This window comes from Trachemys scripta, chromosome 2 (assembly GCF_013100865.1).
Source record: "Trachemys scripta elegans isolate TJP31775 chromosome 2, CAS_Tse_1.0, whole genome shotgun sequence".
Lineage (NCBI taxonomy): Eukaryota > Metazoa > Chordata > Testudines > Emydidae > Trachemys > Trachemys scripta.
In genome coordinates this window covers 111,217,153-111,241,907 of record NC_048299.1, presented here as the reverse complement: position 1 = coordinate 111,241,907, position 24,755 = coordinate 111,217,153, and the positions used below count along the sequence as shown (strand labels likewise).

Sequence of the window (24,755 nt, the reverse complement as noted above, 5' to 3'; positions counted from 1 at the left end):
GATCTGGTCACCCATGCTATATAGAGTTTGGCCAAGTAGAGCACCTGAGACTACCCATTGTTCTAGGCTTGTTGCAAATGATTGAGTTGATAACAGAAGTTTCTACACTTCCTGTCCTACTGCTCAGAAAACTGCATCAGCAGAAGTGGATGTGACCAGTTCTTATTGTTACTTCTGTAGCAGGGGTACTAGAGCTCACCTTTTCATTGGATAAACTTTCATCGGATACGTTTACTCCAGTAGCATACACTTTTCTCAAATTATCTATATAATGCAAAAACTTTTTAAAGCACAGTTAAAAATCACAATTGGCCAAGTTACACACTGTGGAAGCTTTTCTTTTGTGATTTTTAACTTGCAACCTTAATATTGCATTCCTATACATTTAATTGCCTAGTTTTCTTTTAAAAATAGGTGTGGGAATGACCCCTACATATATGCACTTCCTTTGGGCATAGATACATTTCAGGTAAACTACAAGGAGTCTAGTGGCACCTTAAAGACTAACAGATTTATTTGGACATAAGCTTTCGTGGGTAAAAACCTCACTTCTTCAGATGCAGGCATTATATAGTGACACATGGAGAGCAGGGAGTTACTTCGCAAGTGGAGAACCAGTGTTGACAGGGCCAATTCAATCAGGGTGGAGAGTGGCTGGCTCATTACAGAAGCAGCTTTTCCTCTCCTGGAATTGACACCTCCTCATCTATTATTGGGAGTGGACTACATCCACCCTGATTGAATTGGCCCTGTCAACACTGGTTCTCCACTTGCGAAGTAACTCCCTGCTCTCCATGTGTCAGTATAATGCCTGGATCTGTAACTTTCACTCTATGCATCTGAAGAAGTGAGGTTTTTACCCACAAAAGCTTATGCCCAAATAAATCTGTTAGTCTTTAAGGTGCCACCAGACTCCTTGTTGTTTTTGTAGATACAGACTAACACGGCTACCCCCTGATACTTCAGGTAAACTGTGTGTCCATCAGTTGGGCATGCCTTTAACTACATGAGCAACAGGTGTGCATTTGAAAGAGCACACAGTTTATTGCAGATTCTTTCATGGTGTTGTTTACACTACACAGTCAACCTGTGGAACTCCTTGCCAGAGGATGTTGTGAAGGCCAAGACTAATAACAGGGTTCAAAAAAGAACTAGATAAGTTCATGGAGGTTAGGTCCATCAATGGCTATTAGCCAGAATGGATAGGGATGGTGTCCCTAGCCTCTGTTTGCCAGAAGCTGGGAATGGGCAACGGGATGGATCACTTGATGATTACTCTGTTTGCTCTGGGGCACCTGGCATTGGCCACTGTCGGAAGACAGGATACTGGGTTAGATGGACCTTTGGTCTGACCCAATATGGCCGTGCTTATGTATTCACAAGAATTGCACTCCAGTTATGGTGGAGAGATCCCAAGATGTGCTTGAGGACCTGCTCTCCACACAAAAATTTGAAGTTTCCGTCCTGGAGAATCCAGTGTATTGCTCCCTCTTGAAATCTGACTTATTTAATCTCTCCCCACTTAAAAAAAATGTAAACACTTATTTTTTCAGAGGTATTTTTAAGTTACTACCACAGTTGCTGTAGCGTTTTTTTGTTTTGTTTACTAACCTTGTTTATAAATTTGTTGAGGTTGGGATGTTAGTTGTTTTTTTTTTTTTTTATTAATGAGAATTGTTTAGATAGTGGAGGCACTTTTGTAATGGAGCAGTCGGGGAGGTGCTTTGTGATAAAATGATTATTTAGGGATGCGAAGGCTGAATTGTGAGTGTTATATAATGATTAACATTCAAAACCCATTTGAGGAGTTGAGGGGAGTAGAATGAGTTTGGGTGCCTGGCCATTTGAAAGGAGGGTTCAGATTAGGAGGCAGAACTAAGGCAAACAGTTGTCTCCACATTTTGGAAAAAATTGCTCATTTAAATAGCATCTGTAATTGTGCAGCTTACAATTTAACATTTTCTTTTGTTGTATATGCTCTATCTTGCATTTTTATACAGTAGAGTCTCAGTTACAAATACCTTGGGAATGAAGGTTGTTCGTAACTCTGAAATGTTTGTAACTCTGAACAAAATGATATGGTGGTTCTTGCAAAAGTTTACAACTTAACATTGACTTAATACAGCTTTAAAACCTTACTATGCAGAAGAAAAATGCTGCTTTCCCTTTATTTTTTTAGTAGTTTACATTTAACACAGTACTGTACTGTATTTCCTTTTTTTGGTCTCTGCTGCTGCTTGATTGGATACTTCTCGTTCCAAATGAGGTGTGTGGTTGACCGGTCAGTTCATAACTCTGGTGTTTGTAATTCTGAGGTTCTACTGTAATTTTACTTTGGAGCAATTTTTTGTCATTTAATAGAGCACGTATTCATTGAAAACTGTCAAGTTCACAGTTTCAAAGTTAATCTGTTTCCGAGTTATATTTTTTTGTGGATGTGAGTTCGCATTTTTCTTCAGTGCAAAGAATATATTTTATACCCATCCTCCACTCTCCTTCAGAAGTAACTTAATGGATTTTCCTCAAACTTAATCTCCTCTAGGATGGAGAACAAGCACAATATATTTTATCCCAAAGGATGTTTTAAAAAAAAAAAAATTGTTGGTGACTCAAAACAAGCTGTTCCAATGAGAGAAAAAATTGCACCATAACAGGAGTTGCAACCAGTTATTGCTGTATGGTTTGTGATTATATAATGGAAATTATATTGGAATGCATTTATGCATGCCCAGAGGCAGGTAAAGATGAGCTGAAAATCAAAAGCTTGTAAGATCTTAGAAGCAATATGGGTATAGATGCTGCCTGTTTAGTTTGGGACCAAAATGTAAGTTTTGTAAAGTCCTTTAACATGAATAGATTATTTTTTATTGAAAACAGGATTTGTATTTCAGTATTCTCATATATTGCTGTGAACCCATACACAGCATTGAGCTAGTACATGAGACTTAGAAGCTACATTTTTGTTTGTAACTTTCAAGTCTAGTGTTGACAGATTTCACTTCTTTTGGACAGTTAAGTGAATTGGATTTAAAATTTTTATTTTTAATTCTGTGTGGATGTGCTATTATTAACACAGGCAAGGGGTTTAAGAAAGATTTCCCTGGCAGTATACATATAAAACATAAAGTTGCAGACTTTACTTTTTTTTTTTTTTTGGAGATATATTTTCCGTAAACAGAGTTACAAGTGATGAATTTTGTTAAAAGTTTCTATATTTGGTCAGCAATACCCCATCTTTCTTTAATTAAAAAAAAAAAAACCTTTGGGTTTGTTAGTTTAATGGTGATTTTTTTGTTTGTATGTGTGTCAATATATCAATATAGATACAGAAAATTTATGGTGACTGGGATTTTGCTTGTTCTGGCAGATACCACAACATTTATAGTAATGATTTCTCAGGTTCTTAAGGTAGTGGTTGTCAAATACAGGACTAATTCTGTACATTTAACTACAGCATTATGCATTTTCTGATTTTATAAACTTAAAAACAAAACTTAAAAAATAAAGAAAATCTGAATTTCTAGATTGTAGGTTAATATCTCAAACTGAATATTAGATTAGTAGAAAATCTTTACTAAAATATTTGATTTTTTTGAAAGCTATTGAGCCTTTTTAGAAGTTGAGGGATTCACTAAACATTTTAGTACTTTTTTGGCAAGGTCCAGTTATTTTTATCTAACCACTTAATGAATATATATATATATATATATATATATATATATATATATATATTTATTTATTTCAGAAACTTAATATTATACTGGTATGAAGTCTGGGATTTGCTATAATATAATTATTGCTAAAGTTAGTCTTGGACTAGTGCAAAAAAACTGTGCTAAACTAACAATCCAGTGTAAATTTTATGAACTCTTTGAACCGCCAGCATTAGACATGAGTACTACGTACCACTGAATTTTGGAGGCACTCAGATTTCAAATGGTATAAATCATTATTTTATCCCAGGAAGGCTGAGAGTTATTGGTCCTTAAAATCATATAATGACATCTTGCTTTTTATTTTTCTGCTTCAATCCTGACATTTTAACTGCCACTATCAGGACCCATTACAACTAGAAATCAGTGTTTCATACAATTAGAAATCTTAGAAACAACTTTAATACACTATACCAGATGGCATCCTGGGGTTTCATTTTTTCTCATTGTGTACCTATGTTAGGAAAATTTATGAGCATTTTTCTGTGCTGGTGCATCTGCATGGCTGCTAGTGACAGTACAAACTGTAACATATGCATCCGAAGAAGTGGGCTGTAGTCCACGAAAGCTTATGCTCTAATAAATTTGTTAGTCTCTAAGGTGCCACAAGTACTCCTGTTCTTCTTAGTACAAACTGTAACATCATAGACGGGACAGACAGGATTTTTACCACCACCTTGCCTACACCCTGTCTATCACTACAACTTCTGCTGTTGGTAGCAATGGTGCAAAAATGTTTATACAATTTCCTAGAAGAAAGCCAATATGACTTGATTTTCAGTCTTTTAATGTTTATTTTTATTTATTTTTTTCCTAATTACCATTGCTGCAAACTCAACCTGTGGTCTGTAAGTCAAGCAGCCAATTTCTTTCCTTTTCACTCATTGCATCAGTAATGAAAGTTTTGTAAATCAGATTAGGGCCTCAATTAAACTTGTGTGATCTGATTGGGTTATTTGTGTTAGATATGCAACTGGTTGGGATTTTCTGACTGATGCACAAATGGAATAGAACCCTGCTCTCAGAGCTGTGTTGGCTCTGCAGTGCTAACATGAGTAAAAAGTAATAAAAAATGTGCTGTTTGTTGGTAAAGTAAAGCAGATATCACTCTGAATGCAGGTAGGGAGCAGTTATATTGCTTAAGAAGGTGCCCTTTTTTGTAAGTCTTTTTCAGATCTGAGCCATACTTTAAGGAGCAATCAACTAGTCCAGAAGCCAGTTCTTGAGAAGAATAGACATTGTTTTACCTTAGGTTATTTGATTGCCTGGTGTTTAATTAACATTTTGTACATCTCTCTACAGAGCTTCAAAATGACTAAAAAGAGGAAACACCAAGAGGATTTTCAAAAGGTGAAGCTAAAAGTTGGAAAAAAGAAGCCTAGACTAGAAAATGCAACTGATACAAACTTCAAAACAAAGTCCATACATCTTCCTGAACAGCTTAAAGAGGATGGAATACTTCCCACAAACAATAGAAAACTTAACATAAAGGTATGGTAAGGTAAACGTTTTAGCTGTGATTGTAATATAGCTCATTTGACAGTTTATTATGTTTTTTAAAAAAAGTTGTGTTTGAGCACTGTCCCACTGACCGTGACCAAATGCTGGACTATGGATACTTGTGCAGTTCAGTTAGTGGCTTGTGACTTTGGATGAACTAATAATCTAAGGCAGAGATTTCAAAAATAGGAGCCGGAAGTTAAATATTGTTTGGGAAGCTTTAACTCAAGGCACCTGCTTTTTTTAAATCTTGGTGTTACGTCATTAATTTGTCCAGAGGCAAAAGTTTTCAAAAATAGACTCCATATTTAACTTTAGGATCCTGTTTCTGAAAATTTTATTTTCTTCATTTTTCATCTGCTTGCTACTTTCTAAGTCCATCTGTTGCAACCTGAAAGGAACTGCACCTCCATGATCTATCAAAGGCATCTGCTTTTGGCTCCTGGCTCTTCAGAGGTCATCTTTCTTGGGTAGGGATCTGTCGCTCTCTCAACAAGGGTTTTTCCGCACTGCAATGTTTCCCACCTACACCGTGATATCCCTAATAAGTCAGACCACCTAAGCAGGCCAGACTCTGCACATTGCTTTCTCTCCAAAGGCTATAAACAGCTGTAATTACCAGCAGTACAGGGTATCACACAGCTCTTTCTAAGCAAGTACACTTGTTCTTAACGTTAAAGCATTACAGAGAAAGCATTAAAAACAATAAAAGAACCTACACATCTGCTAAAAAGCTTATCACAGGTGACCCCAACTCCAGCCTGGGGTACTGGTAGGTGTCAGTCCTTCGAAACACACAACTGGATTTTCCCCAGGGTTACAAGTTCATAACTGACTCGGATTCAGATTCAGAACCAGAACTATTATGAGTAGTCAGTCTTTCCTGTATATAGCTTAGGTGTATTATCTTGATCTCATGTAACAGGTGATCAGCAGATAATGGCCACTCTTCAGGACATAACTTCATAAGGCTGGTTTTTTGCATAACAGGAGGTAGGGAGTGATGGTGCAAAAATGTATTCGCATTGACCTCCCCTTAGATCAGTGGTGGGCAACCTGCGGGCCGCATGTTGCTCGTCAGGGTAATCCACTGGCGAGCTGTGAGACACTTTGTTTACATTGACAGTTGACAGGCACGGCTGCCTGCAGCTCCCAGTGCCTGCAGTTCACCGTTCTTGGCCAATGGGAGTGCGGGCAGTCAGTGTAAACAAACTGTGTCGCAGCCTGCTAGTGGATTACCCTGATAGACTGCAGGTTGCACATCACTGCCTTAAATAGTCCTCAGGGAATTGACCTCCCCTTAGATAATCCCCAGGAAAACCAGTTAACACTTTTTGTTCCAAAAGTCCATTCTTGCCTAACACATTATTCAGTATAGTCCTTTTAACCAGTACAGTCCAGCTCTCACATCTGTCACCTTTCCGTCTTCTAGAGGTTGCATACTGTTCGGCCCACAATAATTCATAAATGATTCATTTAATATATTGGAGCCCAAAGATACTTAAATTTAATTCAGTAAGTTCTCCAAAGTACAGCAATTTTCTGCAATAGAGCTGTCACACCATCTTCCTTTCCTTAACTCTAGCCCTCCCACTGGAGGAGATGAGGGGCCACCTTCAAGGAAGTAAGTTTGCTAGGGGTACCTTAAAAGTAGCTGTGCAGTCATAATTGGTATACTCCAGCTCTACTCTTGCAAGTGGGTATGAGAGAATCTTGGTTGGTATTATTAGTTGAGGAGGCACTCAGATGTTATGATTATGAAGGTCATGTAAGTACCTAGATAGCAAACCATTAAATAGGAGGGTAGGTGACTTGTTTGTTGTTATGCTCTAAAAGAAAGCATTTTTGGATCTGAAATTATTAAGCTCTTGATACAGTCCTTTAAAACAGTTTCTATACCTATTAAGCCTTTTAAGAACAGATTAATACTAGAAAATGGGTCAGTTTAAAGTTTTTGAAGGAATAACTAGTAAGCGTGTATCTCTCTTCTTGCAGGATCTGCTTTCACAGATGCATCACTACAGTGCCGGAGTTAAGCAAAGTGCTCTTCTTGGGCTCAAAGAACTGCTGTCCCAGTATCCGTTTATAATTGATGCACACCTTTCAAATATACTAAGTGAGGTGGCGGCTGTATTTACAGACAAGGACTCTGGTGTCAGAGTAGCGGCAATCCGGCTCCTTCAATTCTTGGCTCCAAAAATCCGAGCTGAGCAGATTGCTCCATTTTTTCCTTTGGTAAGTGCCCACCTCTCCAGTGCCATGACTCACATCAGTGAAGGAATTCAGGAGGATTCTTTGAAGGTCTTGGACATCTTGTTGGAAGAGTACCCAGTCCTCCTTACTAATCGCTGTAGTATATTGCTGAAGAATTTTGTAGAGCTTATTTCTCACCAGCAGTTGTCAAAAAACCTGAAAAGTAGAGAGAAAATGTCCTGGATGCTGTCTGTTAACCCTAACCGCAGAGTAACTTCACAGCAATGGAGGCTGAATGTACTGATCAGATTCAAGAAGTTTCTCCAAGCATTGGTAGATGGTTCCAGGGGATCAGAAGATGATGAAGGAATCCAGGAGCAAAAGGAGAACTCCCAGTTCATGAGGAACTCAGTATGTATAAGCTGGAAGGAGCATGCCAGTAATCAGCAGCACATCCAGCTATATGAAAATGGTGGGTCACAACCAAGGATCAATTCAGCATTCAGACTAAGGTGAGAAAAATGTTACTTGTCTGAGAGTTTCATTGAGTCAATTCTATATTTACAACTAAGCTAATATGAGACTGTTGTATGTTGTTGCTACTGAGTCACAGGTGTTCATTTTTGTGTTAGGACTCTAGCGAGATTTATATTAGATCATTCAGTGAGATGGGTTATTTTACCACAACAATTTGATCATGTTATGGAATATGAAAATATAGAAATATTGAGCCATTGATAACCATGCTCTGTGTTCATTATGACTCTCTCAATGGTATTTTTCATTAACTACAAATAAAATGGTTATTTATACCACTTGTTACAAATTTTCAGTACAGGCCATCCTTCCAGTACATCTTCCATGCAGATGGAACACCACAGCATTATTTTTTATGCATATAACTGGAGAGTGCGAAGGCAAATCCCTTTTTAGTAGAAGTTAAGTGTACTGGCACGGAGAGTATCTCATGCTTTAATGATGTGCACATTCTAATGTGACGTAGAAACATTAACTTCAGGCCACACTTTTTTTAACTGAGGAATTTTGAAGGCTCAAAAAGTTAATCGGTTTTGCTGTAACTTTGATCTCTTCCCTTGAAAAATACATTGTACTCTTTTCTCCAACCTATATTTTCTTCGGCTGAACATAACATCTTTCATACTACCCATTTTATAAGTACTTTCTGGCTGTCTGAGGTGTACAACTATATAACTATTTGGTATAAACACACAAGTCACTTATTTTGAGGTCACACACAGAATTGTCAGTGCGCAAATGCTTTTTATCAAATTACCAATTTTCTAGATTGGTTCACTTATAGATAAAATGTGACTTCTTGAAATATGATTTAATGTATGCTTACTAACAAGAAATAGAAATGGTTAACAGAGTAGATACTGAGAAATGGACTTAATTTTACATTTATGAAAAAAACCCACTTGTATATTTCTAATCCTCTTCCCTAATGACCCTCCCTACACTAGACAAAAAGCCTTGCCCCACTTTGTTCTTGCAATGCCTGTAAGACAATTTGCATCTACACACAAATGTCATCCTAGGCGTTTTATATGCGTTGTAGCATTCATAGAACAAACTTCCTGAGAACAATAATACTACTTACCTCTTCGGTAGCACCTTTCACCCATAGATCTCAAAGCAATTTACAAAGGAGGCAAGTAGCATTATCCCCATCTTATAATGGGGGAAACTAAAGCACAGAGCTGAAGTAACTTTCCCAAAGTCACGTAACAGGCCAGTGACAGAGTTGTGAATAGAACCCAGGTTTCCTGAGTTTCAGTCCTGTGCTCTATCTACTGTATATCTGATTGAACTACAGGAGCATATAATGTGTCTTCCCCCAATGCAAATTCAAAGGCACAGCTACTAGCTGGTCTTTCCATCTCCATTGCCACGTTTTACCTGTCACTGACTGTTCTGTGCTCCCTGCCGTAGGGGCAAATCAACAGGAAGCACCTTATTTGCAGTGAATACTGGGAATTCTATGAAGTTAACAGTAGTGTGCAGTTGATTGCCAGTATCCATTTCTGTGAGATAGCAAGTAAGAGTTCAGCAATCTTCTTGATTTCCAATAAAATCTGCTCCATTGAAAACTTTGATTGAGCTGTAAGCTGGGCTGAGCCAATGAAAAGGCCCTGCTTGGATAATAGAGTACAAGTCCATTCACACGGAGTCAGAACTAGCAGGTTTATACCAAGATGTGTCAGAGGCTTGCCAAATTGTGCACTGAATGCCGTCCATGCAGTGTGAGAACTGAAGATGCATCATAACAAAGACTGAGAAGATATCTGAACATGTGGTGCCAGCTGAACTAGCTGCCCTTTCTGTGAGGAGCTGGATTTCAATAAGGGGTCCAGAGAGCCGCTTATGGTTATAGCTACTTGCCAAGAGGCTGATTTGAGCGAGCATGAGGACGAGCCAGCAGATTACCAAGAGGAGATGTTACCAGAATCTAAAGGATGGCTCGCAAAGGAAGGTGATGGCAACAAAGTCAAGTTATTGGGAAAAGAAGGGCCCTCCTCAAAAGGTATTGAGATGTTTTTCATTTTATCACATTTGGTTGTTGTTTTTACTCCGTGCACTGGGAGATTGGGGGGTCCTGGGGAATGAGATAAATAGGACCAGTCCATCTTGTCTTACTGACTACAGCCATGATTGTTAAGAGTGCAAGTTACCACTAGTAAGGGTAGAAGTAGTCTGGGTGCTGGAGATCGAAAATAGATGACTAGATAGTATTCCTCAACCAAGAGTCCAGGGCCCCCGAGGGGCGGTGAGTAGGTTTCTGGGGGTCCTCCAAGCAGGGCCAGTGTTACATTCACTGGGGCCCAGGGCAGAAAGCCAAAGCCCCACCATGCAGGGCTGAAGCCTGGGGTCCTACCACCCGGGGCTGAAGCGAAAGCCTGAGCAACTTAGTTTCGCGGGACCTCCTGTAGTGTGGGGCCCCAGGCAATTTCCCTGCTTGCTAACCCATAATGCTGGCCCTGGCTTTTATATGCAGAAAAACAGTTGTGGCACAGGGGAGCCGGTGAGTTTTTATAGCATTTTTTTGGGGGAGGGGATCCTCAGAAAGAAAAAGTTTGAGAACCTCAGGACTACAGCATAGAGCCCTTCTCCCTGACCTCTTTTTCCTTCCCAAAATATCACATTAACCTGGAGACTCTTAATCCCTTCATCCCCAATTCCATCTCCTTTAGCTCTGCAATCAGTTCTCAGGGCTTGTCACACTTACTGGAGGATCTATGCTGCGGCGATTGATGCATCAGTGGTCGATTTAGCGGGTCTTCAGTAGACCTGCTAAATCGACCTCCGATCGCTCTCCCGTTGACTCCTGTACTCCACCTGATCGAGAAGAGTAAGGGGAGTTGACGGGAGAACGTCTGCCATCGACGTCACGTAGTGTGGACCCCACGATAAGTAGATCTAAGCTACATCGATTTGATTTATGCTATTCACGTAACTCAAATCGTGTAGCTTAGATAGACTTTTCCCTTTAGTGTAGTCAAAGCCTCAACCTCTGCTACTATTGTTGCTGCCAGGAAAGAAGTGACTTCTAATGGTAGGGAAGAGAAATGCCTGGGATTCCGGTGGCTCCTACACTTCATGGACAGCCCCAAAATGGCAAACGTAAATGTTTAACACACAAACAATATTAATGTCCTCCAGAAAGCTACATCTTTTTATTGCACTAAATCTTACAGGCAAGGTCAGTGGTCCAAGATGTGATTCATTGATATAATACATTTATTACCCATGAGAGGAATCGACGCTGATAGTGCAAATACATTTATCATGTATTTTAATCTTTTGCTGCTCTGACAGCAGGAGATGGTGAAATCTCTCAGGTGACTACACTTCTAGCTTTCTGACCAGCTTTCTTATCAAAATAGTCCTTTTCCTGGGCTTAAAAAACAATAACTTGCACACGGGGTGGTGGGGAGGGGATATTAATTGCTGCTGTGTCTGGTACAGTTTGCTATTTTTATTTAAACAAAACAAAACCTCACAAGCCTCCAAACTGAATACCGTACATACCCCATAACTGGAGTATTAGCTTTTAAAATGACTTATAATAGGCCCATGTTTGTTCCCTGTCTCTTCCTCCCAAGTGCTCCAGGCAAGAATTAAGCTTTTTTACCTTTAAAAAAAAAAAAAAAATGTAATGCATACCTTGTCTTAGTGATTACCGAGTATTGGTGTGCTCTGCGAAGCCCTATCTGCATACTGTTTAGCTTCATTCCAAAATTAGAACATTTGAACAGTTCAAAGCCATAATTTAATGTTCAAATTTGCCTTTTTCTGATTCTTCACTGGGTTCTACTGATACTTATGAAGTAGTAGTTGCACTGGATGAGGAATTGATTGGAATAGCTCCTGCCTTCTGGACGCTAAGATGCCACTTTGTCCCACCAAATTCATTTTTTAGGGGATCAAGAACAAAGAAATTAAATCCCCTGACATCTTGAACAAGGCAATGTCAAGGGATGGGATCGTCTTTGAACTACAGTTGGAGCTAAAGAGGAAAAATAAGCTGCAGCTGATTCAGGAGGAGGAGAATGAAGCTGCAGAGGAAGTTGAAGGAGACTAGATTGCAGGAGAAGACTCAAACTGAGAAGGACCAGGCAAGAGAACAAATGGAGCATTAGATGTACATCAGGTGGATGAAGATGGAAAGCTAAACCCAACTCATTTGCCAAATCATTAGGGCTTCTGTTCGGCCATTGGCAATACTCCTCAAGGAGAGAGGCATACATATCAGCCTGATGTTGGTTTCAAACAGCTTTATACACTTCAAGTGACTCTTCCCTTTTGCCATTTACAATTTGCAAATGGCCCTCCTCTTGCCCTGTGTCTCCACTAGACTCCCTTTACCCTCTGCTAGACTTTCATCGTCCTCTGACTGCTCTGATGCCACAGATCAGTATTATGTGCATCTATGGAATCTTTTTTCCTTGAGCTCCATCTTAATTTTTTGTGTTATTAGAATCTGTCTTATTTATTGATTAAACAGTCTACATTTTATTAGAAATTATTTGAATGCCTAATAGTTACATAGTACAAAAATGCTTGGTAAATAGTGCTTTTACCACCCAGTCCCTTTGCATCCAAGTGTCATATAATAACTACTATGTACAAGGTAAACAAGCTGAATTGTTACAGTGGCAGTTTTTTCCAGGCTACCTTAGAATTAAAATATATTGTAAGCACTATACATTAGCAAAGTGGTTAACAATTTCACTGACATGAAACACTCATAGCTCCCATATCCCTGTATAGCAAAGTATACTGCAGTAGTCAAACGTCAACTTTACAGACTACCCTAACCTTTGCGTACTGTGGCTTTTGTTGGCAGTGGACATCTGTTTACTCCTCTTTGGCCACTGAAGTTGCACATATTGGTTGAGCATATCCTGGATCGTACTAGTTTTTCTTTAAATGGCAGTTATGCTGGACTCCTGCCCATGAGTTTCAGCAGCTGAGTATAGTATCTCCTTGTGCTTTCACAGTTCAGTCCATCTTGCTTTCACAAATGTGAAAACTCAGGCTATTGAAACAAGTGGATGTATTCAGTCAGTGTTGTCATCCCAGTTTAGTGGGAACCTTGAGGAGCTTGCTTTCAGGTTTTTCAAGGGCACTGTGACAGACCCAGACCAGTAGGTTACAGGAGTCTGGTAGAAGGCAAATATACTGGTCACTGGATGAGTAGTTTTCTGTTCCCTGAGTGACCAGAGCAGGGGCTGCACTAGAGTAATCAGGAACCTGCTAGAACCAGTTAAGGCAGGCAGGCTAATTAGGACACCTGGAGCCAATTAAGAAGAAGCTTCTAGAATCAATTAAGGCAGGGTAATCAGGGCACCTGGGTTTTAAAAAGGAGCTCACCCCAGTTTGTGGTGGGAGTGTGAGGAGCTGGGAGCAAGAAGTGCAAGGAGCTGAGAGGGTGTGCTGCTGGAGGACTGAGGAGCATAAGTGTTATCAGACACCAGGAGGAAGGTCCTGTGGTGAGACTAAGGAAGGTGTTTGGAGGAGGCCATGGGGAAGTAGCCCAGGGAGTTGTAGCTGTCATGCAGCTGTTATAGACAGCTGCAGTCCACAGGGCCCTGGGCTGGAACCTGGAGTAGAGGGCGGCCCTGGGTTCCCCCCAAACCTCCCAATTGACCTGGACTGTGGGTTCTCCCAGAGGGGAAGGTCTCTGGGCTGTTCTCCAACCCACATGGTGAATCTCTGAGGCAAGAAAATCCGCCAATAAGCGCAGGACCCACCAAGATAGAGGAGGAACTTTGTCACAGCACATTGATCTACCATTCAGCTTGGTGCTGTGGTAATTAAAGCAATTTGTCTCCATAATATGAGTAAAATTCAACTAACTACTGCAGGCTAGGCTTTTCAGAGAGATTGTAAAGTGTTATTTCTCATTGAGAATTAAGTATTCCAGCCAATTATTGTCATTCCAGTATCCCAGAACAATATAATTTCATCACTGCACAGTGTCCATACCACAACCTTATCCTACTGTTTGGATAAGGCTCAGGTCCAGAAACTAGACAGACCTTAATGTGAGGTTGCTTGCCCTGGGACTTCTGTTGGAGTTCCTCTTGGTGTGCCAAGTACTGTCCTACATACTTTGCTCATTGATTGTAATCTAAAGGTCTGTAATCTAAAAGTGGAATAATAATGAATTCCACCCACCACTGTTTGACCCTCCTCCTCAGTGTGACCCTTCCATAGCAGTCAAACATAGGACATTTATTCCAATGTTGTAAACTGGGACAACTGCGCTAAGGAGAAGTTCATGCCGTCAGTGGGGATAAGAGGAATACGGAAGATATGTCTACACTTAAACCGCTACAGCTGCAGTGCTTCAGTGTAGATGCTCACTACAGTGACGGGAAGGGTTCTCCTGTTGCTGAAGTTAATCCACCTCCCTGACAGGTGATAGTTAGGTCAAGGGAAGATCCTAGTGCTGTCAACACCAGGGGTTAGGTCGGTATAGCTACATCTCTTGGGGGGTGGATTATTCACATCCCTGAGAGACAAAGCTGTGCCAATCTGAATTTCTGGTGTAGACTAGCTATGAAATGCTTACACAAGATTCATGTATTCTAACTATGTTCTTATGTGGACCCCGTTACTAAGTTCTTTAAGCTCCCGCAACCATTTTGGAAGTGTTCTGGGAATGGTAGGTAGGTGCTTTTGTAGTTTCAAATACCTTAGGAAACAAATGCAGTGTTTTAAGCCATGTTCTGTAGACATGTTTAAATTGTGCAAATAAAAGTGATGTAACCAGCTTTTTCATGTAATCACTATTGCTGCAGTGGTTCACTCTGAGTTTCCTAGTTGCAAAGAAAGATCCTCTGGTGGTGCCTCTAATGCTTCTGCAAATAACATTCCTTAGAAATAAAAGGAAACTGACGTGGGTTGTTAATTTTACTCTTGTGAATCTAAGCGCTGTGGGAAGTGGCACTTGAAAGTCTGGGTGGGAGATTCCCTTCAGCCTTCGGGGGCGGGGGGGGGAGGAGGCGGCAAGGGAAAAACCTAAAAAATATAATTTCCCTCTTCTGCCTTGGGTGGAAAAAAGTGCACACAGGATATTTTCCCTGAAAAATACTGCATCTCTTATGTAGCTAGTTGAGGGAAAAAAAACAAGCCACAGTAATGTGATTGCAAGCCCCATTGGATGTTGTATATCTGTACAGGAGTTCTAAAGTTTTTGACACATGCTAAATTTCCTCTTTCTTGGCTTCTTTCTCTGTCTGCCTCTTTCCTTGCGTGGGTATTTTTCACTGTTCTTTCTCTTCCCTCACCTTGCCCTTGCTGCTGAGAGGGAGTGTGCACTATTTCTAACCCCTTCTCTTTTTCCCTTTATGTGTCTCACTGCCCCCTCTCCTCCCAAAGGATCGTGCCTGGTAATACATAGTTATTTTGGAACATAACTTTAAAAGATTTCAATCTGCTGTTCCTGTTTAGTATATGCTGTGGGTTGTACCATAGGCAAGCCTTCTCTGCAGAGTTTGGCTAATTATAGAGTTTTGAAGTTACAAACGTGGCCAGGGCAAGTATTTTTTTTCAAACTGTCGTAAGTTATTTATCTGTATTGGGTGCACTTTAAAGTTTATTGAGATTCTAGAGAGATGACCAATTATAGTGTTATTCCCAATTGTAACTATGGGGACTATCACTGCAGCTGGAATGAAGTGCGCCCACTGTGTATCAAGTCTAATTAATGTACACAAGTTCAGATTTATAATGGGAATTGCTTGTCAAGTGAGTTGAAAACCAGACTGATCATGGGATACAGTGTCCAAAATCATAGGCTGAGGGCATTATTGCCCTCCAGAGAGTACTCTTTCAGGGGGCAGATAAAACATGTTGCCTGTAATGTGTTTTTGTTAACCCATGAACTCTTTTGAAAATATTTTACTATCCTGGTTCTTCTGAGATTGCTCTGTTTTAGGAGCTTTGTAATTTTAAAATATTTACTGGCTCTTGTTTATGGGCGCATAATTCCCACTGAATTCCACAAAAGTTGCATGAATGTGTCTGAGGGGAGAATCTGGCCCCCTTTGTAATGCATATAGATCTTTTAGAGTACAGACAGAGGGTGTTAAGGGAAAATGCCCTTGGATTTTCTGGCTCACCTAGGAGAGAGAGAAAATATATGGGACATAGTTTTACTTTTTGAATCTGTTATGCTAAAATTATACCATTTCACTTTCTTGATGGTTTTATTCTAATAATTTTATTTTCACATTGATCTGTAGTGGTCAACTGCCAATTATTACTCTCTACAAGAACAAAGCATGTAAAACTGGCTGAAGCATAAAAGGGTTCTGAAATCATATTGTGCAAATACAGTGCAATGAAGGTGCTCCCCTTCTCTTTTTAATGTAATGCTCTTTATCTCTGATTTTTTGCTTCTGTGGTTTAGGTCCCTGGTAAGCATGACAGACAGTGTGGAAAAAGGCCTGTCTTCTGCTGAAAATTTAAAAGGATTTATTGAGATAATAATTCCATTATTGATTGAGTGCTGGATTGAAGCGTCTCCTGCACAACTTGCTGCTCCCATTCTTGGAAATCTTTTGGAACCTGAATCTCAACAGCTAATGCAGCAAGTGCTTAGTATCATATATTTGCTGTGGAAACTCACAAAGCAACATGATGAAACACACAAAATGGTAAGAGAAAGGAGTAATGTGATCTACAGTTTAAGCACATAAGTTAAATTTGCTCTGCCTATAAACTGGTGATTCTTCATGATATAAGTGAGGAAAATAGTTTTTAAAATAATGGAAATAAAAATTTAGTCCCAAGTTTTAAATGTGATTTTATGGAAGTATGAGTTTGAACTTTCTCAGATTCTTTAATCTAGAAAAGTAGCTATCAAACTGAGGTCTTTCGACCACCATTGATTTACAGAGTCCTTCCTTGCACTCTGCAGGACACAAAGTTTTGAGATCTAAGCAGTGGAAGATTGGATTGTTGGGAAGGTTTGTGGTTCTGTGAGAGCATCTTTGATTCTCCAACTTTTCATTCTGCAGACCACTCTATAGGATAGTGAATCATTTTTCTGAGCTGGAGAGACTTCATTATAGAAAACAAGGTCTCAGAGAGCCACAGAATAATTACAGTGTGAGGTCCTTATGTTACTTTCCAGTATTTGCATAGAGATGTCATGACTCTATGTATGAAGACAATCAAAACCACAACAAAAATATTGCAAAGCACTGTTGAAATATCTTGCCTTCCTTATTTGCGCCTCTGTGCCTGTTCACCAAAATAACTCCTTTTTTACTTCTGCTACACACTTCTAGATTCTGCAGCATGGTATAGGGATGTCACTGTTCCCATTCTCTCTTCCCCTTTTGGCTGCTGGGAGGGATGGGAAGGGATACCTTGGCAATTCCTTTCCTAACATCTCTGTAAGAGAGTGCAGATTGATTTGCTGAGCACTCTCTGTGCTGCTGTATGTTCCAGGCAGCATGGGTAGGTGTGTGTCTTTGATCAGCTATTTTGCTCCTGAGATCAAATGGAGCTGGAGTTGCTCTTGTTGAAACCATGGACTTCTAGAGACACACAAGATGAGTAACAATGCTGTAAAAAGTGTGTGTGTAATATGTATGTGTATATATTACCCTCTTCTGTACATGTCATAGTTCAGGGCAATCTGCACCTGTATTTCCCATCTATCATCCAGCAAGGGCACCTACTCTCAGGTTACTGGCTCCCTAGCTGTCGTCTCTTGGGCAGAGACACATGCCTCTCCCATTCCTGACCTAAGTATTTCCAGGCTTCACAGTTCCTTGCCTACACTGACTTCCCCAACAAAGTCAGACTGACTAAGCAGGCCTGCTCTGCTTTTCTCCTCAGAGGCTATAAATGATGTAAATGCTGCAGTGATAATTTACCACACAGCTCTTTCTAATCAAGTAAGTGTTTTTCTTAAGAAAAAACATTATAGAGAAAACATACTGAAAACAATAAAAGCATCTGCACCTCAACTCCAGTAAGTGCTCTGGCCGGTGACCAGTCCTTCAAATCCCATCAAGGTTTTTTTTTTTTTTTTGTGGTTAAAAGTTCAAACTTGTAGTGAGCTCAGAACAAGCACACCCATGAATCTGTGTGTCACTGTCGTATCCAGTTTTGGCCTCTGATCTTGTCTTCCTGTAGAAGGTGATCACCAGACAATGAGTTTCTCCTCAGGGTGCAGCTTTGAAAGGTTAGGTCCAGAGGAGAAAACTTACCTCCTCCCAAGTATTTCCTAGGAATCCCACTTAACTTTGTCTAGCCATGTTATTTTAAAGAGATCTCTGAAGCTCATAACACTTCTCGGGGTTTACATTAGCCATGTCTCTTCTTTAGAGATGTTACATACAATCCCACAATAATACATATTCATTTGTATTTTGAATACAATTAACTCCTAAGATCATTAAACATAATTCAGTAAGGTTTGACCAGAATATTGCAGGAAATTCCCATATCTGTCTCAATACTTAATGTTTTATTATGTTACATTGTGAGATTTTCCACAGTATGAAGGAAGCTGAAGATAAAACTATTATCTTAAATCACAGTTGGCACCCTTCTGACAAATTGCATTATAAGACTGCTCTCGGGTTAGTTTGTTTTAAATTACACAGAGTTGAATTGACACAACAACGTTCATGGGATTGATTTTCATAACTAATACTGCATCTTAGTTAATATGTGAAGGATCTAACAATAAAAGATCTATGCTGCATTTCTCTTTCAGGAACTCAATTATACTAGCTTTCTTATGGTTGCGGTGGTCACTCTAATACCATGGTATTGGCATTGTATAAAAAACTAGATAGATGAAACTGTTGATGTTATGTCCCCCCATTTTCAAGTGTTCAGAACTTCCTTGAAAACTTACCTTTGGGGCAGAAACATTTCAGAACTTGAGGATATTACATTTGGCATTTTTTTTTTTAATCCTTTTAACTCATGGAGTCAGAATGAGAAATGCCCTTTTTTCTTTACATATTGAACCCATGCAAATGGCTGAATTTTGGAAGCTGAAACTTTGCATGTAAATAGTCCTTGAAAAGTGGTGCTTTGGAGAAATGGTGAAGGTGCAGAGAAGAACCACAAAAATTATTCCCAGCAGGGCTGGGAAAAATGCCTTCCAGTGAAATTAAAGGAGCTCTATCTAGTTTATCAAAAAGAAGATTTGAGGAGATGGTTTGAATAGTGTATAAACACCTTCATAGGCAGAAAATACCAATAAAGGGCTCCTTATTATGGTGGGGAAAGGAATAACAAGAACTAATTGCTGGAAGTTAAAACGAGATAAATTATAAGTGGGGCTGGTGGCATCATCTGTTGTTAAGCTTGCTTGTTACTTACTGTTAAGACTCCTGTTTTCAGTTGCTTATAAGGTTGCAAAACTTTAACTGTTTGGCCTTTAATTTTCTATGCAGGATGTCTCTCAAGCTGAATGTTTTTTGGAAAATTTTGGCTGAAATGAGACTAGGGCAAATATCATTTTTTCTTGGAGGTGTGTCCCTGTGGGTGCTCCACTTTAAGTGTCTTGATGCCCTGCGTTTGTAATCGGAGATTTGTGGTAGCAGTGCCCGGTTGGGCTATGCATGTGCCGTAGCCATCTCGCGCCGCACCGACTGGCTACATAGCGGCTAAGTTCCCTCTAAGCTGTGCAGCTGTCTATTAAGCCCCATGCAGGGGTTCAGGGCTGTGGCGGGGAGAGATGACTCTCCCACAGCGTGGACCTGCTGCGGTGGGGAGAGGCGCTCCTCCCCGCTGGTCCCAGCGTGGACCTGCCCCGTCTTGCCACCGCTGGGGGAGAGGAGCCCCTTGCCTGGCCCGGCCCAGGCCCACTGGAGCTGCCGGGGAGAGGAGCCACTCAAATGTCCTAGCTCAGCCCCACCGGAGCTGCTGCCGAGGAAAGGTGCCTCTCCTCCGGCCCAGAGCTGCTGCAGTGCGAGAGGGTTGGGGGGAGTCCTCTCTCCCTGCAGCAGCCCTGGGACAGCCTGCACCCCCAAACCCCTCACCCCAGAGCCCTCACCTCAACCCTCTCCCTCAGCCCCCTCCCGATCACCTCATTCCCAGCCCCACCCCAGAGCCTTCACCCCTAGCTGGAGCCCTCACCCCCTGCACCCTATCCTCTGCCCCAGCCCTGAACCCCCTCCCACACTCTGAAGTCCTTGGCCCCACCCCCACCACATGAATTTTGTTATGTGCCCTAATATGAAGGTGATGTATCACACATTACCTCCATATTGGTGCACATAAACTTCATTCCGCACATGGACATAAAAAATTAGAGGGAACACTGCATAGCGGTGCACAATTAACTGTCCCCCAGTTCCTTCTCTGCCGCTTTTGACTTGAGTCGGAGTGATCCGCAGCGCCCTCTCCCACTTCAGAAAAAAAAATAGTAGATAATTCTTAGTGGTAGTGTTAGCTTAGTTGTAGTTAGCTTCCCTATCCTCTTGCCCTACTGTAATTTCTTTAATTGCACCAAAAAAAATATTTTTTTCCCCTTTTACCTCTCTCTCTTTGGCAGCCTTAGCCTCAAACAGGCTTTACCCCCTTTTTTTTCCTCTGTGGGCTTGTCTTCACTACCAGGGTAAGTTGACCTAAATTATGCTACTCCAGCTACGTGAATAACATAGCTTAGGTCGACCCTACCCCAGTTTCTTCATTGCGCTGCATCGACGAGCGATGCTCTCCCATTGACTTGCCTTAATCTTCTCGGGGAGCTGGAGAACCTGGGTTGATCGGAGCGTGCTCTGCGGTCAATTAAGCGGGTCTTCACTAGACCCACTAAATCAAGCGTCGATCTCCCCATAGTGAAGACCAGCCCAAAGAGACTGACTTTCTCAGGCATGCCAGGCTCACCTGGTTTTAAACGCTGCCTGACTTACAGACTCACATTACTCAAAAGTGCCTGCATTGCAGAAAACTGACAGCCAGGACAAGAAAAGCCAGGGATCTCCAACTGAAGCTCCTCATGATGGAGAAATCCGTCAGGTCAGCCTCCGACCCTGAGTCCAGGTGCCCTGGCCAACGGTGACCATCAGAAGCCTCTGATGGGGTTGTGCTCCAACAATGGCTGCCAAGGAGCCTGCTCCTAGAAAGCCTGCAAAAAAGCGGTCGCAGACATCCCTGCACCGAGAGTCGCCCAAAAGAAAGCGATCTCCTACTGAAAGATCTCCCCTGGAACTGAGAGCGCCAGACCGTGAGGCACCAGGAACGTCCGGTACCGAGAGTTCCCAACGAGCTAAAGACCCTATGCGGGCAAGCTCTAAACTAAAGGAAGCTCACATGCTAAAGAGAAACCTTCCAACTCGGCACACGCACATAGACAAAGAAGATCTCTGCACCGAGCGGTACAATAGCACCACCTGCTGTACCTATGCTGCACAGTAACCTGTGTGCTCTCAGTAACCCCCTGCCGATACCCAAGCAAGCGTAGGAGGAATCCATCTGGTTCAAATGCAGTGGGGACAAGAGCTGGAATAGAATAGTTGGGACAAGGAGTGTCTGAGAGAGGTGGTGGAGACTGGGATTGGCATGACCAGGAGACTGGCAGTGGGACCTAATGGGGGGTGGAAGGAGGTGAGGAGGAGAGAGAGATCTGACGAGCCAGGTTATGGGAAGAAGATAACTGGGACTGGCTGGGCAAAGAGAAAAAATTCTGCAAGAGGTGAGGATATTGAGATTGGATGGGAAGCCCTGGAATGGTGACTGGGAGCTGGAGGCTGTGGGGGAGACGGGCAGATCAGGGAGTGGGGGAGGGAACTGGGATTAGCAGGCCAAGGGGACTTGGGGACTAGAAATGATTGGGCAAGGAGGTGGGGAGTTTACAGGGGTGCGACTGAGGCTATATGCTGCTATAACGAATGTAGCTGCTCTTTGCCGGCAAGAAAGAGCTCTCCTGCCGACAAAATAAAACCACCCCCAATGAGGGGCGGTAGGTTTGTTGGCGGGAGAGTGTCTCCTGTCGACAAAATGCTGTCCACACCGGCACTTCTTGTCGTTAAAATTTTTGTTGGTCAGGAGGGTGGTTTTTTTTCACACCCCTGACTACAAAAGGTTTAATGACAAAGTGCAGTGTAGACATAGACACCGGTCAAGGAGCCTGGGATTGGAATCAGAAACAACAGTACTGTGAAAAGGACAGGTTGGAGGGGAGAGGGAGAAGTGATCAAGCTCTGAGCAAACATCTGAAACCCACTGTCGGGTTGTTCCCATCCCCCTCTAGTGTTGTCCAAATTGAGGATGACAACCTATTATTCCTATCTATTACTCCATTAGCTACAGTGGCAGAGTTCTGTGTGGACCAAAAGTTTCCAACCTGACTGATGAACCATGTAGGTGTGAATATGATGCCACATGATGGATTTTTTTTGTTTTTTTGCTTTGTAAAAAACTTTGGAAATTACACACACAAATTGCATTAAAAACATTTAAATTGCAGAGTCAAACACTCAAAAGTTAGGAAATGTGAGAATTAAGGTTGCCTGTACAACCTTAATTTAACCCTCTTGTGCACGCATATATATATATATATATATAATGATACAGTCTTTAATTACATAATTATGTACTGTTTTCCACCTGTTTCATTCAGTGCACACGAATGGTGCTCAATTAAAGAGCAGCCATTAATGTGTTGTTTCCTTTGTGTTCAATGTGTGGTCCTAGGCTTGATTTACTGCACGCTATACAAACACTACTCTGACAACAGAATTACCGATTTCTTCGAGTGCTTTTCTATGGTGCTCATCATTATAGCATCTGAGTCTGAACCAACATTAAAGAAGTTATTGTCAGAATACCCTGTGAGGTGAGGTGGTATTATCCCCTTTTTACAGAAGAAATACTGAGGCACTGAGAACAAAAGTATCCTTTAATTTTGTGTGCCCAATTTGAGACTTAGGATTGGATTTTTGAGAATATTTAGCATTATATAGCACTTCATATGTTCAGAGCACAGCTCCCATCAACATCAGTTGCATGTGTGAGTGCTCCCTGCTTTCCCCCCCCCCCCCCCGGTCCAGAAAATGAGGAACACAATTAGTGATCACATGTGAATAGATTAGTTTAGTTGAAATGACTTGACTAGCATCACATAGGAACTCTAGCACAGGCAGGGATATGATCCAATTCTCTATGGCAGTGTTCATCTGCCTTAACTATGAAACTGTCCTTTCACTTTGGGTAGTCCCTTGTATCCTTCACGACACACCTTCAGACTTCTGCAGCAAGTGAGGCAGGAGTCCTACAGCCAGATTGCTTCTCTACACAACCTTGATTTATCCCCAAGCAGCTCCATTCTGTGCATTGCATGAGGCAGAAATGGAAAGGTATGCAATTAGAAATAATTTACTAATCTTTAACCATGAGGGTGATTAACCATTGGAACAAACTACCAAGGGAAGTGAAGTGGTAGATGCTCTCTCTCTCTTTAAGTCTTCAGATCAAGACTGGATGCAGACATAAGCTATTGGGCTCATGGCAGGGGTAACTGGGAAATTCTGTGACCTGTGCTATATAGGAGGTTCCTTCTGACCTATGCAAGTAATAAAGGCCTATTTTTTCTCCCTGCGTTCAAGCACACCCATTACCTTTTCCTTTCCCTTCTAGTTCACACTTGTCTCCTGCTACATTTGAGATCTTCCCAACATTTCTTATATCCCTATTTATCTCCTCTTTGGTAAACATGGAGGGAGGCATTTTGGCTTTGCAGAGGGCAAGCTCCTTTTCTTGCCAGGCTGTCCTCTGCCTTCCTGCTGGCAGCTGTTCTATATAGTCTGGGTGTGAACTAAACGATGGGAAACCTTATTGTGAACTAAGGGGATGTCTACATGCGGAAACTCAGTATGTACTTTCTGTTTACAGTTCTAGTTAATTCAGCTTACATGTTGCTGTATACCCGTTCACTAAGAAAATGTACAGAATCCACTCTGGGTGAAACACTGCCCCCAGTCATAAGTGATTATCATTGTCTAGTGAACCATTTTGTTGTCGCAAAAGTCATCATCCTATAAAGAACGTGTGTGTGAAGGAGCTTTAAATCAGAAGCTAAAATATTTTTTTCTCTTTCCTATGTCACATCCTGTTTTTTTTTAACTAAGCATTAGTTTTTGGTAGACTATTAAATGATTATATTTCACTTCACTTATAAGCATTGTTTTCTAATGTATTATCTGCTTTCCTTAATAGGAGGCATGGCTTCGAATGAATTACCTTGTTGATTTCAAGCATCACTTCATGCGTCATTTTCCTTATTCTTTACAAGAAACAATTAAGCACAAAAAGAGAGATCCATACAAAAGGTATGAATAAAACAGGTGTCACTTTACATCTTTTTCTTTCATGAATAAGTGAGACCACATGTCTGAATGAGACACACAGCCTAGTATTAATCTTTCAGCATAGCAAAAGGAAAAAATACTTTGGGTGGGTTTTTTTCTTTAAGAGATGGATATGGAGAGGTATTTAGATGCTGGTTATGTTGCTCTTAATTGATACCTTTAAAGAGTCTAAGATAAAATTTCTCATATGAAACTAGATCTGGATGTTTTTATTATTTCAGAGAAACTAAAATGCAGAATCTTAGAAGTATAAGTATTCACTTATTAGAAATTGGTTCTCAATTTGTGGCCTGCAGGGCACTTGCTGGTGGATTCTCTAGGGGTGTTTGTTCTACTGGTGCTGCGTATCCTGTTTCCCGCAGTTAAATTGTATTGAAACACAACTAAAATACATTTATTTTCTGTGTAGTTGTGGTAGGGTGTCGGATGAATGTGAAAGGAAGGTCCATAATATCTCTATTAAGATATGGTC

General features: G+C 41.1%; 1 protein-coding gene across 1 annotated transcript in view; it reads left to right on the top strand.

The window, feature by feature from the left end:
• Positions 1-24,755, top strand: part of TEX10 (testis expressed 10) — a 120,659-nt gene that overhangs the window by 3,259 nt on the left and 92,645 nt on the right. The window contains exons 2-5 of the mRNA XM_034761416.1: positions 5,016-5,204; positions 7,209-7,918; positions 16,348-16,594; positions 24,132-24,244. Coding sequence (XP_034617307.1) covers positions 5,025-5,204; positions 7,209-7,918; positions 16,348-16,594; positions 24,132-24,244 — 1,250 coding nt within the window. The 5' untranslated portion in view covers positions 5,016-5,024. The remainder of the gene's footprint in view (positions 1-5,015; positions 5,205-7,208; positions 7,919-16,347; positions 16,595-24,131; positions 24,245-24,755) is intronic.